The following is a 12,146-nucleotide window of genomic DNA, read 5'->3' as shown; positions in this document are numbered from 1 at the left end:
AACTGAACGGTGCGCGCAGTCCGCCGAGGACAATGGGAGACATTCGTGATCCGACTTGATTCGGAAAAGACTCGGTCGCTCGTTTCGTCCCCATGAAAGTTTCCCCGAAGCCGGCGAACGCAAAAACATTGAAACGGGACAGGTTCGAATCGATCAACAAACGTAATACACTCTCCCAGACATTCGGCCGAGGTCTGAGCTTCGACGACCGAGTTTAGAGCTTGTTATCGGCAAACGATGCAGGGAAGAGACGACGTAATGTCATCGGAGATTCGAGGCTGCCACTACACAAACACACACACACACACACACACACACACACACACGGGACGCAAAACAATTCCGGATCCTCGCTATCGAGAATTTAGAGCGCTGGTGCGACGACCGGTGTCCTCTTGGAAACAATTACCCAACGTTTCGCCAACTTTGTAATTGTCTAGCTGACCGAGTGGGGCCTCTAGCCTACTGTAAATTATCGCGCGAACTAGATACATGTTTAATTGCGGCGGATACTTTACGCGATCGAATCTCTCCGTAGCAGCATAGATCCTAGCCGAAGCAGTTTATAGATCGTGTTAGATTGTCGCAAAAGTTTCATTCGCGATGCGCACGTTTGATATTGTTAAATAACACGGTAGGGGAGAGTAGCCTAATTTCGCTTTCGTAGCTTTAACAGATGAGATATCGTATATCGACGTCGGAATAACTTTTCCAGAAGCGAACACCTGAAAGGTTGAACAGTGAGCCGAGCGAACGCCGAGTTGCTGCTCCAGACACGCTAATTGCAGTCCCGTAGACGGTAGACGTGACTCGAATAGGAAAACATTTAGACCGAACAAGCGTATCGTTTGCTAGATCGCTATATGTAGAGGACCCAAAGAGCTGTGCCGGCTCTCGTGGCTATAGAACAGGAGTTGCACGAAATAACGAAAGCACTTTGTTGGTCATGCGTCGTGTTTACGAGATTCGCCACGTTTCAACGAAATCTACCAATTTCTAGGAACTTTTTTTCACTTTCGGAATAACCGGAGCAAAGTTCAGTTGAAAAGAGAAGCTTAGACCAAGTTACAGCATTTTCGCCTATTTTCGCGGCGACCTCGTGGGAAAATTGTCGTGCGCGAATGACAAATGCGTTTCCCTTATTTCGCACAACTCCTGTAATTAGAGAGGTCCCGAAGAGCGCAGCCCCGGCTAAATACGAAAGTGGCTGGCAGAGAGGTTGGTCGAGGGGTTAATTGGCCGACGGAGCGTCCGATCTGGTCGGATCAAAGGTGACCCCCGACCCCAACCAACACCCCCGAAAATTCCCAGCGGAAAGTGGTCCGGCGCGACCGGTAGGAAGAGCCTCCCGGTTGTGTTCTCTGTCTCACCTTGTCAATCGGCATTGAAGGGCACGCACGGCAGAGGTTCCAGAATGAACCAATCATGAGGCCGCGGTGTGTGGGGCAGTGGAACAGTAGTGACACACAGCCGCTGCGATAGCGACGGGGCCGTTTCGACGACGGGCACGGTCGTCAGGCCAGGTTGATTTCCTCCCGAGGACGTGGCTCCTCGGCGTCGTAGACGCGGCTACACTTGCTTCACTTCCTCCCTCCCTCTCTCGTCTCCACCAACTTCACCACTAACCACCTCCTCTTCCACCTCTCCTCTCCTCTCCTCTCCTCGCTACCTTCCCTCCGTGACCCTCCTTGCTTCTCTCCTTGCTTACTCCGCTGCTTATTCTTCGTCTTCTTCTAACTTCAAGATGGTATTCGCGAGCGGCGTTCGAGCGTCCGGCTTTGCTACCTCTGGATACATGTCCGCGCGTATGTGTGTGTACGTTGTTGAGAGTGTGGGTGCGCACGAGGACGAAGACGGAGAGTGAGCGAGAGAGACAGAGAGACACAGAGAGAGAGAGAGAGCGATTGAGAGACAGAGACAGAGTGAGAGAATGATAGAGACAGAGAGAGCGGGTACGCACGCGCGTGCGATACGCAGCGCCGGTGTCGTACGTATCACGTACAAGAGAACGTCGTGGTGGTGGTGGCGGTGGCGGTGTCGTAATCGGGAGAATGAAAAAAAAAAGAGAAAAAGAAGCGACGTGAGTACCGGTGGCCGAGGTGTAGCAGTCGATGCTTAGGGGATATATGAGTTTGCGGGGCTGTTTAAAACCGTTTCCACTGGAGTCGCATCCGACGAGTACGAGGCCTTATCTCCGAGGAAGTATTCGAAGGAACGACGCGACGCCAGTCGAAAGCCACCGCTTCGAGGATATTAGCTCGGGGGAACGGGGCAAGACGGAGAGGATAGCGTTCGCTGTCGCGCTTCACCGGATTCCCGAAGTGCCTACACTCGAAAAATGGGTGGTCCGAGTGAGTTTGCCAGCCGGACCCTCTAACAGGCGAGAGCACGCGTGACGCGACAGCGAACGCTTTCAACGCGTAGCAAAAGGGTGGAGGAACGCACAACGGGGTTAGTCTCTCTTAGTTCAAAGGTCAGAGGACACGAGGATGAGTCACCTGGAGGAACCGGGGCCAGCTCTCTCAGAGGCTGGACACGGGTTCCTGGGAGGTCGAAGGAAAAGCCTCGGCAATTGTCGAAGGTCGAAGAAGAGAGGATATGTCGCGTAAGGACGGAGGAAAACGGACGCGACCCGGCAATTTCGATCAGGATTTCGTCATCGGGTCTGGTCCTGGTCTACAGGGTGACGCAGGACCGAGTCGCGGGACACGAAGACGAAGATGGAGAAACGGAAGAGATACCGGGTAGCAAAGGAAGGGTGGGCCGTCGCTCGAGGCCTACCACTCCATCCTCTTTTCCGTCGCGTTCGTCGGGATCTTCCGGTCTCTTCGGCTCGCACGGCCAGCTATCCTCTCCCTCGTGGACGAGAAGAACTCGTGTTCACCACTCTGTTCCTATCTCTCACAGTCTTTCTTCGGGTGGTGGGCGTCTCGATCGGATCGAGAGCGGTCGTTGGTCGATCCTGGATCAACACGGCGACGGAAGTGGCCCGGCAGCGCGGCGCGTTCACCGGCTAAAATTCACGCATCCGGAAACGATATTTCTCTCTCTCTCTCTTACTCTCTCTTTCTTTCTTTCTCTCTCTCTCTCTCTTTCGCTCTCTCTCTCTCTGTAAGACGTGCGTGTACGTGTGCGAGTCAAGACTATCCAGTGTACGCGCGAGTCGTCCCGAGCGGAACAAAGCTGGCTTCTTCGACGCACGCGACACGGGAACGTAACACACGTCCACGGACACGTACCCGGCTTTTTTTGCTCTTCTACTCCTCTCTTTCTCTCTCTTTCTTCGTTCCGTGCATTTCTTGGCGAACCGGGTGAAAGAATAGAAAGAGGGAGGGAGGGAGAGAATAGACAGAGGGCGAGACAGATGACAAGAGAGTCAGAGGGAGAGAGAAAGAGAGAGAGAGAGAGAGAAAGCGAGAAAGAAAAATTAGAGAGATATATATGCGCGTGTGCGATATATATGTCAACGATGGATATAGGAAGTAACACTTGGACGCGTATACGAACGGAATGACGAGACGGAGGGCAGAGCGAGAACGGAATCGTGAGAGGCACTGGTCCCACCGTCGCACCGACGACGTTGCGTAGAGCGCCGCGTCGCCGGCAAGACGCCTCGACGGTAGAAGGGGTTGCCAAGAGCGCAGGCGCCCGACCGGATCGGGTCGATAGTCCGCAACGTTACTCCCTGTTCTCCTCTCTCTCTTCGCACCGAGGAACCGGCGCTCCTCCTCTCTCTCTCACTCTCCCTCTCTCTCTCTCTCTCTCCTTTGCACCCGCTCTCTCGCGCTCCACGTCGGTCTCTTCTCTTCCCCGTGCAGAGTCGTCTTTCCCTCTGAATTCCATCTTTCCCTCTCCGTCTCTCGCCCAACCTCCGTATCGAACTTCGACACTCCGCCTCTTTTTCACGATCGCGAAGATCCTCTCTCTTCTAGCCGTCCCACCGAACCTGCCTGCCTGCCTGCCTACCTGCCTTCCTTTTCGTTGTCCACGTACAACAGACCCTCTGCTGAGAATTTATCGAGAACTATACACCCTTCTGTGTCTCTCTGCCCAACCACCCCTTTACCAACCTACGTTAACCGCCCTCTGTCTTTCATCGTACGCGTACGCGACCACGCTCTACCTTCTCCGTCTTTTTCCCCCCGCTTTCCCGATCGTCGTCTATCTCCCTCTCCCCCGCCTCTCTCTCTCACTCACTCTCTAGCTTCGATTCCCACCCCCCTTCTGTCTCTTTCTCTCTCTCCCTCTGTCTCGGTCTATGTCTTCGTGTGTACTCCTAGTAGTCTGTCTCTCTTTCACGCTCTCTCCCTGTTGATGTGTACTTACGGGTTTCTCTGTCTCCCTTCGACCTCCCCATCGGATAAACCTATTCCCTCTATTTCTTTCTCTTTCTCCTCCTTTCCGTCTCCCTCGCTCTACCACTCCCTAGTCGCACCCAGCCAACGTTCATTTTCTATAACGTTTCCCACAGGTACGTGCATTTTCGAATTGCATCGGCACGCATCGAATTCCGGGATCCCGGCGCGCCGGGACCTTGGACGCCTCTTATATATCCCGAGTCCGTTTCTTCGCTCTTTGCGTCTTTCAGTTCTACAGCCCCTTTGCCGTTCGTCGGCTCCGTCGACGAGCAATTCTACAGTTTGCCTAGACTTCTCTTTTCGCGGAGGAGCAATAGAATCCAGAATACAGCCCTAGACGCGGTTTCGTGTCCTGAACCACCGATGGAAAATCGGAACAGCGAAGGGGTCCTCGCCGGCTAAGTCTGTTTGCCGATGCGTTTTTCCCTGCCCGAGGAGAACGGAGCACAATTTCCTCCGCGAACCCTCAGCCCACACGGCCACCCAACGACGCGATTTTTCTCGTTTTTCCAAGACGCCTTCCGCCCTTTTTCTTTCTCTTTCCCGGATGCTCTGCACACACCCCCCGTTCTTCGTCTTCCTTCTTCTTCTTCCTCCCCTACAACCCCCTTTTATTTCTCCAGTCCGCAATCCTCGTCCCCCTCCGAGGCAATGTTACGCGGCACTCGATCGTTCATCCTTCTCTGGTGCTCTGCCCGTTAGTCGTTCCGTTCGTGTAGCAGGCGCCACGATGTCGAGCCAGCGTCGCGACGCTACTAACCTTTCTGCGGGGATCGCCACGATATAGGCGCGTTTTGCGGCGTTTCGAACCGACTTCGGGAAATTTCACTGCGGCAACGTGCTTATCCGCCGATCGACCGCGACCATTTTTGGTCGACTTGCCTCGCCACCCGCTTCACGAATATCACCGGCCGATTTTTCGCTACAGCCCGGTGCTGTATCGTGTGCGCGACGTCCGTGGAAAACAGCACCGCGAATCCTCTATGGCGAAGCTAACTATAAATTCAGCCGTTTCGCTCGAAAGTGGCGTAAGTCGATATTTGTCTGGTCATTATAAAATCATTCGAATTTTATTAGATCGTTCGAAATGTAATTCGTTTTCCGTGTAGAGACGGCGTTGCTTCCATTTGTTATCGCTAGACTGCGAATGTTTATGCAAATTTTAAGAAACTGTCATAAACCGACGAGAATTCGTCCAGCAACTATCTCGGAAATTATGCGAATATGTTAATAGACAAAACGGCGCGGCGGTGGGCAAAACGTTAAGATTCTTCATCCTCTTGCAAAACTAGAGGAATCCGTGTAAAATCCGAGCAAAAAGTCGCTCCCTATTTTCGCCGTAAACAGTGTTTATGCTCGATTTCTGGGAAGAAACGATGGCAGAAGCAAGCGAGTACCGAGGAAGACGGGCCGCTTAGGCACGCGTTCTAACGCTTCGGTCGTTTTCAGATGAGATCAGTTCACGGAATACTCGGCCATTAGCTGGCTGAAAAGGAAACAGACAATCGAAACAGACCGAACCAGATACGAATCTTGAAGCCATTACGCCGATGATTCAGCGGGGAGTGTGGCCGGGTAGATTTCAAGGATTCCGTTTGCTAGACGCGGCACAGAAACGTCGATGGTGTGCCACGTTCTCGTTACTCGCCAACGGGTAACAATGAGGCAGGAACGGTAACGAGTGCGCGACCGGCCGAGTGTCTGCCGATTTTTCGAAATGCAGCTGTTCGGTTCGCGGGACGATGATTTTTCAAATAGACGAATATTCGGCCGATGCACGAATTGAAAAGCGCTGCGACACGCTCGAGAGATTCATCGTGGACCGCTTCGATATTACGCGAGGAAAAGGAAATTCGTGTTTGGCCGAACCGGTGTCGCGTGATGTTTGCAGAAAATGGCCGCAACATAAAATTCTCGTCGCCCTTGGGCCTTGGTGCCACCAAAATTGTCCTCTCGCGATCAACCTCGCGAAATTACAAACATTTTTATAGAAGACACGTATACAACCGGGGACCGCTTTGTTATTCTATTGCTTTCGTAAGAGCTGTTATTATGCGCAAAGAATATTGTTTGATGAAAAAATCGTATACCTTTCAACAAGCAGAATTGTTCAGTAGTTAAGAGATATGTACTACAGTTTTATCAAAGATCAGCATCGAAAGCGTGCATCATTTTTTTTTTTATTTCAAACACACCCCCTCGAGCGCATAACGAGTTGCGTGCCAGGTCGCGCAGCGTGAGTAAGAAGGTGGCGCGAAGTAAACGGTCAATTTGTATGTTTACGAAAATAGTAATTCCCGTGTATACTTTAGGTTCGAGAATTAAAACGGCGCGGCGTCCATTACCATTCATTTCAATTCCAGTAAATCCTCTATCACTTTATCCTTCGCTCTGCGGCCGACCGAGGCACGTTGCAGGTGGCCATTCATTTCCCACAAAGCTAATATTACCTGTACTACACCGCGGTAAAACATATTGACCCTCGCCAATAGTTTTTACACCCCCAGGAAAGACTGGAGTTCGCGGAACTGGAAGGAATTGTAATCTACGGTTTTTTTCATTGAATCGCACGGCTTCTATCATATTATGTATCTATTGTTCTAAAAGAGCGGGTACCGCTCCCTCTAACAACCGGAGGACCGATTAACAATAGACTTGCAGCTTGAAACAGGTGGAATGAAATTATATTAAGTTTTTCGAAAAGTTTCTTTCGCAATGTGCACGTTCATTCACTTTTTTTTTGTATTCAGAACACATTCTTCCGTAAAATGTTTACACATATTATTGTTTCATGATAAATTAGGAATAATATTAAAATAAAGTACGATCGATAATCCTGTGTGTCGGGACTAGTCTGCGGATCTTTATGCATTTATGGTGACTCAAAATTTTCAAAAAATGCTGCAGTATCAAATTCGGAACGTTGAAATTTCTTCTCTGTGCGTGACACTAGCTTTTAAATGAACTTTGCATTAGACTCGTTATGTATTCGAGTGCAAGCGCAGACTGAACAAATTATCTAATTATAATCGTACCGTTTCGAATACAATTCCACAGGTATGATATAACCGAAGCAATTAGGTGAATACAATGGGAGAGTTCACTCTGCTGTGATCCTCTGTCGCTCTATACTCTATACCATACATTTAAAATATAGTTGACCAAAGAGGAACAGGTGAATTAGCAACAAGTTTCCTACATTGTTAACAAGACGGGGACCCGAGTTAGCGAAACAATGTTATACGATCGAGATAGAAAGGCGATACAAATACGAACGTAGCGAAGAAATTTTAAAGAAAATCAATTCGAAGGGCACGACAATGTCAACTTCTCCAGCGTACTCGTAAGTGTACTCTACTCATAGTCCAACCTATTCGGTGATATTTTTCCGAACGCCTATCGCCTCTGTCGTTCCGGTAAAAGCAGGTTTGCCATAATCACCGATAGTTACAGTGCTAACCGAATATCGATTCACCGACATCTGTTCACCTCGAATTACTCGGGCATCGAGCGTTGCCTAACTAACTATCTGTAAGTGGGCAGGGCCTTTAATATCCGGGTAACCGGCCCCGAAGATTCACACCTTGTCTCACCCTCTGGCAATCGAGAGAGGGAGAGGGGGAGAGAGAAAGAGAGAGGTCAACCCCGTTCAGATTCCGTTCGCGCTATCTCGAAAAGTATGTCGCTCGACGATGATGGCAATGGCACTGGGTGCAACGTCGAAACGGCAAAGCGGGCAAACATTGTTAACCAATTTGCGAAGTCGTCATCGTTAGATGGATGTATCTCGTGTTAATTGTGCAAACAGCCTCTGTTTGCTGTATCAACTATCCACAGTCGCCGATATTCAAATACACTGATTTGGCGAGCGGAGCACCGAAATTCGCACCCCTGTCGACCCAGACGTCGGAAAAATGATGGTAACGCGTCTACCGATTCCTCTTGTTTCAACAGCAAAACCTGTTTGTCATTTAGCCGCGACCGACCTCCATCTTTCTTTTACCCAATCCTGATCGACCCCAGACGCTTCGACTGTGACGCGCGTATTATTTTACGTGCCGTCTCGCGTACCACCGGGTCGTCGAACAGTTTCCGATCAATCCATTGACCAATGTCCAACTAATTTCTTCATAAATGCATAAAGATCCGCAGTCTAGTTCAGTTACACAAGAAAAATTTGGAATTCCCATCATATTATGGCAATCGCAAAACCTCAAAACGCCATAGTTTCGGCAGCCAATTCGAAAGGCCGTTCCCCATTGGTCAGTATCGCGGCGAGACCGACAGCCAATCGGCCGTACGTTGTCTCGCACCGGCAACTTTCCGACTCTGCACAGTGCAATATGAACTGCGTTTGGCCGTCTTGCACGAATACCGACCGGGCTTAACACCTCCTGTATCCAGGACACGTGCACCGAGGCATCCCGAAGTTTCGTCGTCGCAGCACGGCGTATCCGCGGCAATTCGGGGTTCGAAGGAAGCCGATCCGCGGGTCGACAAGCAAATTGTTTTCGGCAGGAGAGAGACCCTGGTTGGGCAAGAGAGCCGTGGTAATAAATCGCGTTTAGTATACCGCTTATTTTTATTGGCGGGCAGGACATGCCTGCCAACCATGCTCTAGTCCGCCGCGCCGCGCCGGTTCCCATCGACCCGAAACTCTCTGGGTTTTCCGGGCTCGGTTCGCCTAAGGCACGTAGATGTTCCACGGCGTGCGTTAAATAACATATCCGTGACCCAAATAATCCCGTATCCTCTGTCTTCCATTCGCCACGAGCGAAACCCACGGCCTACGAGAGGAGAGGACGAGAGTGCAATAAATTTTCGCGAACTCCGGACAGAAAAAACTGGCACGCCGAGAAAAACAGAGAAAGAGAGAGAGATTCGTCGAGTACCCGTGCTCACGTACCCGCTTCTCCAGAGCGAGGCGGGTACACACATGCAAACCACCCGGAACCCGATGGAAATTCCGGATTGATCGATCATTCGAGGCGACGGACAAGATCTCCCCGGACGGTTTTCGCCGTCCCTCCGACGGACAGGATTTCGCCTGCTTTCTCTGGATTAGGCGCCCCGGGAGAGCTGCAGACTCAACGTGACACCGGATTCGATTACTTTCGCGTCGATAGTTGCCGAGTGTTTCGATCCTTCGTTAACCGTCCAGCGCACTGTCCGTCAAATTCGACGAGAAGATCGAGGCCCGTTTGTTCGCGTTTGTCGAACTTCCTTCGCGAGTCCAACTCGAAGAAAGAATTGCCATTTATCGATAGAAATATCGGCGAACTGTTGGCTGGATTAATTGCACCGGAGAGTTGGGCGCGACTCTCCCGTTCCGCAGAATTTTTCGAGCCACGCTGTTCGCTTACGCAATCAGTTTGCATTGGAGCGCCGATAAGCGATTATCTATCGCGGAGCTTGCGAACGTTGCCGCGTGCCGCGCCGCGCCGCGGTGCCAAGAAATACGAAGACGCGTCTGTGGCGAACATGCGAAATTAATACTTACCCCGCCGGCGTAAATATTCAGGGGCCCACGTGGACATGGCGTGCAAGCTACAGGATAAAGCGCTGAATTTTATGTACCATCCAACGAACTATTTGCGACTAGTTGGGAACAGAGGACGTTCTATCAAGTATGCAGGCACGAATTGCTGGGATCTCGACATGCTTCTAACAAACACTGTGCGGAGAGTAACCCGACATCCAAACGAAACCAGCCAGGTTTCCATGGAATATTCACACGCTGCATTGCTTACCTTATTCTAATTTTCTGTTCAAAATCGCGAACATTTCCGTTATTGTTCATTCGACAAATTCGTTATTGTTCATTTTATGCTTTTTTATACGAGTGTGTAAGAGTTCAATCTTGGGTCATTTCAGATAGATCATGCTTTTCGAACGTTGGAACAAGACGTCAGCCTACCGTTTCAACCACATACATTTTTCAAAAACCACCATAAAACTTCCTGAGCGATGAATCTCGGACGAAACGCGTTTCGAAATCACTGGGAGAGGCTAAGTAGAAATTGCATTGTTCAAGTTGTTTCCTCTAGGCCTATTTATTAGCTGCTCGACAAAGCTCGAGAGTTGATCTCCCCGACGTTAAATGTTAAAGACATTTGATTCGAATATACTCTGGCGAAGAAAGCTCGACAAAGCTATTCCTTTGTAATGTACGACACAAAGCGACGCACAATCAGTAATTGCCGCGGGTTTGAAGGTTGGAAAATGGAATCGCTAACGAACGAATTTCGTAGCGGCGCGGCGCGGCGCGGCGTTCCGGTTTTTGTAATTGTAACCTCTCGTTTTGAATGGGGCTTCCACGAGCGACCGGGGATGAAAATTTCAGGGCGAAACAGGCTGGAACGTGGACTGGCGGGAGGGAAGGAAAAAAGGAAAATAAAATCGCGACGATGCGATGGTGTGTGGGTTCGCGAAGCCTCGCATTGTTGTTTGTTTACATCGTGCTACGGAGTCCGTCGTCGTCGTCCTGATTTTCGCGGTTAATTGGAAGATCGGCGGATCCGGCGCGACAACGCGGTACGATATCAGCCGGCGACGGAAAAATAATGGGATTATGGGACATTACGGTATCTGACAATGAGCAGACGTCGCTCGGGCTTGATTTAAATCCCTCGCCGCGCCGCGCCGCGTCCCGCCACGGAATTCACCCACGCCTCGTTAAAAATGAACCAAGCCCCAGAGGCGGCAGCGTTCGCGAATGGTGCAAAGTGGGTTAACTAAAATCTTTAGCCGCCTATTCGGCAGGACTTATCGTCGATCGTCAGAAATTAGTCGAATCGAACGGACAATGCCTGTTCACGAATTTCCGGGGACAACTTATCTCTCGCGACGGCGCGGGGCGGCGCGGCGCAACGGTGCTGTTCCGAAAAGAACAATGCCGATCGCGAAATAGACCGAATTTCCTTTCGCTCCTGTTTCTTTTTTATTCTCCCACGCAGCTTGTTTAACCAGACCACGCCAAAAACTTTTCTTCCCGCAAACTGCTCCCCCAGCCCTGCTCGACTTCCTATTTCGAGTTTGCTTCTTTCAATGAAGCGTTCGCCCTTACTTACGATTAGATGGATGAGAGTGGTTCGCGATGAATTTTAACACAGCCGATCAACATTACTTTTCTCAGATTTTCGAGTCCGTTTGGATTTTATCTTGCAATTGTAATATCGGTCATTTGGTCGCTGGTGATAGGCAGTGAAACGAGTAATTTTAGTCGGACATAATTAACAGTAGTAATTTCGTTCTTAATCGTGCCCAGAATTCATTCACCTAGAACCATTGTGCTCATTGTTCGCGACCCGGCAATAATATGAACAATTCGGAAATATTGTTGTAGAGAGTAAAAAACAGTTTGTTTGCGTGGCCCTTCGTATTTGATTACACGACATTTGTAAATACGTCTGATACACGCGCGCTCGAGTGCCATTCAGCTAATGCGTCTGTCCATTACCGGCCGTTTCTACTTCCGTCAAGGTTCGTACGCACAGTTACACAGTGACTGCGATATTTCGGTAGATCTTCCGGTCAATTAATACTTGAGAAACGCGAGGATCGATAGAAGATAAATAGCACTTTGAACTGATTGATTGATTCCATCAACTGATTTTCAGAAACTAATTTTAAATAATACACGTTGCGAATCTTATTTTCATAATTATTTAAAACAGGAGATTCACAGTGACCAATTTTAATGGGAATTTAACTTTGAAATGCGTTACGAAAGTCGATATCGCGGATAATTTTATCCTACGTTTAACAGCCGTTCAGCTTTAATTGCAA

General features: G+C 49.8%; 1 protein-coding gene across 25 annotated transcripts in view; it reads right to left on the bottom strand.

Moving 5' to 3' along the window:
- The window catches only part of LOC143209056 (uncharacterized), an 85,224-nt gene that overhangs the window by 67,861 nt on the left and 5,217 nt on the right, over nucleotides 1-12,146 (bottom strand). For 3 of the 25 annotated variants that reach the window (XM_076424240.1, XM_076424239.1, XM_076424241.1), the window contains exon 1: nucleotides 1,371-3,956. The exons of 12 other annotated variants lie outside the window; for them this stretch is intronic. In XM_076424240.1, coding sequence (XP_076280355.1) covers nucleotides 1,371-1,427 — 57 coding nt within the window. In that variant the 5' untranslated portion in view covers nucleotides 1,428-3,956. 10 more of the 25 variants (XM_076424234.1, XM_076424235.1, XM_076424236.1 and 7 more) reach the window with 9 other exon arrangements.

Source organism: Lasioglossum baleicum, chromosome 5 (genome assembly GCF_051020765.1).
Source record: "Lasioglossum baleicum chromosome 5, iyLasBale1, whole genome shotgun sequence".
Lineage (NCBI taxonomy): Eukaryota > Metazoa > Arthropoda > Insecta > Hymenoptera > Halictidae > Lasioglossum > Lasioglossum baleicum.
Note: the sequence above shows the minus strand (reverse complement) of the source record. Positions and strands in the feature narration are given on the sequence as shown.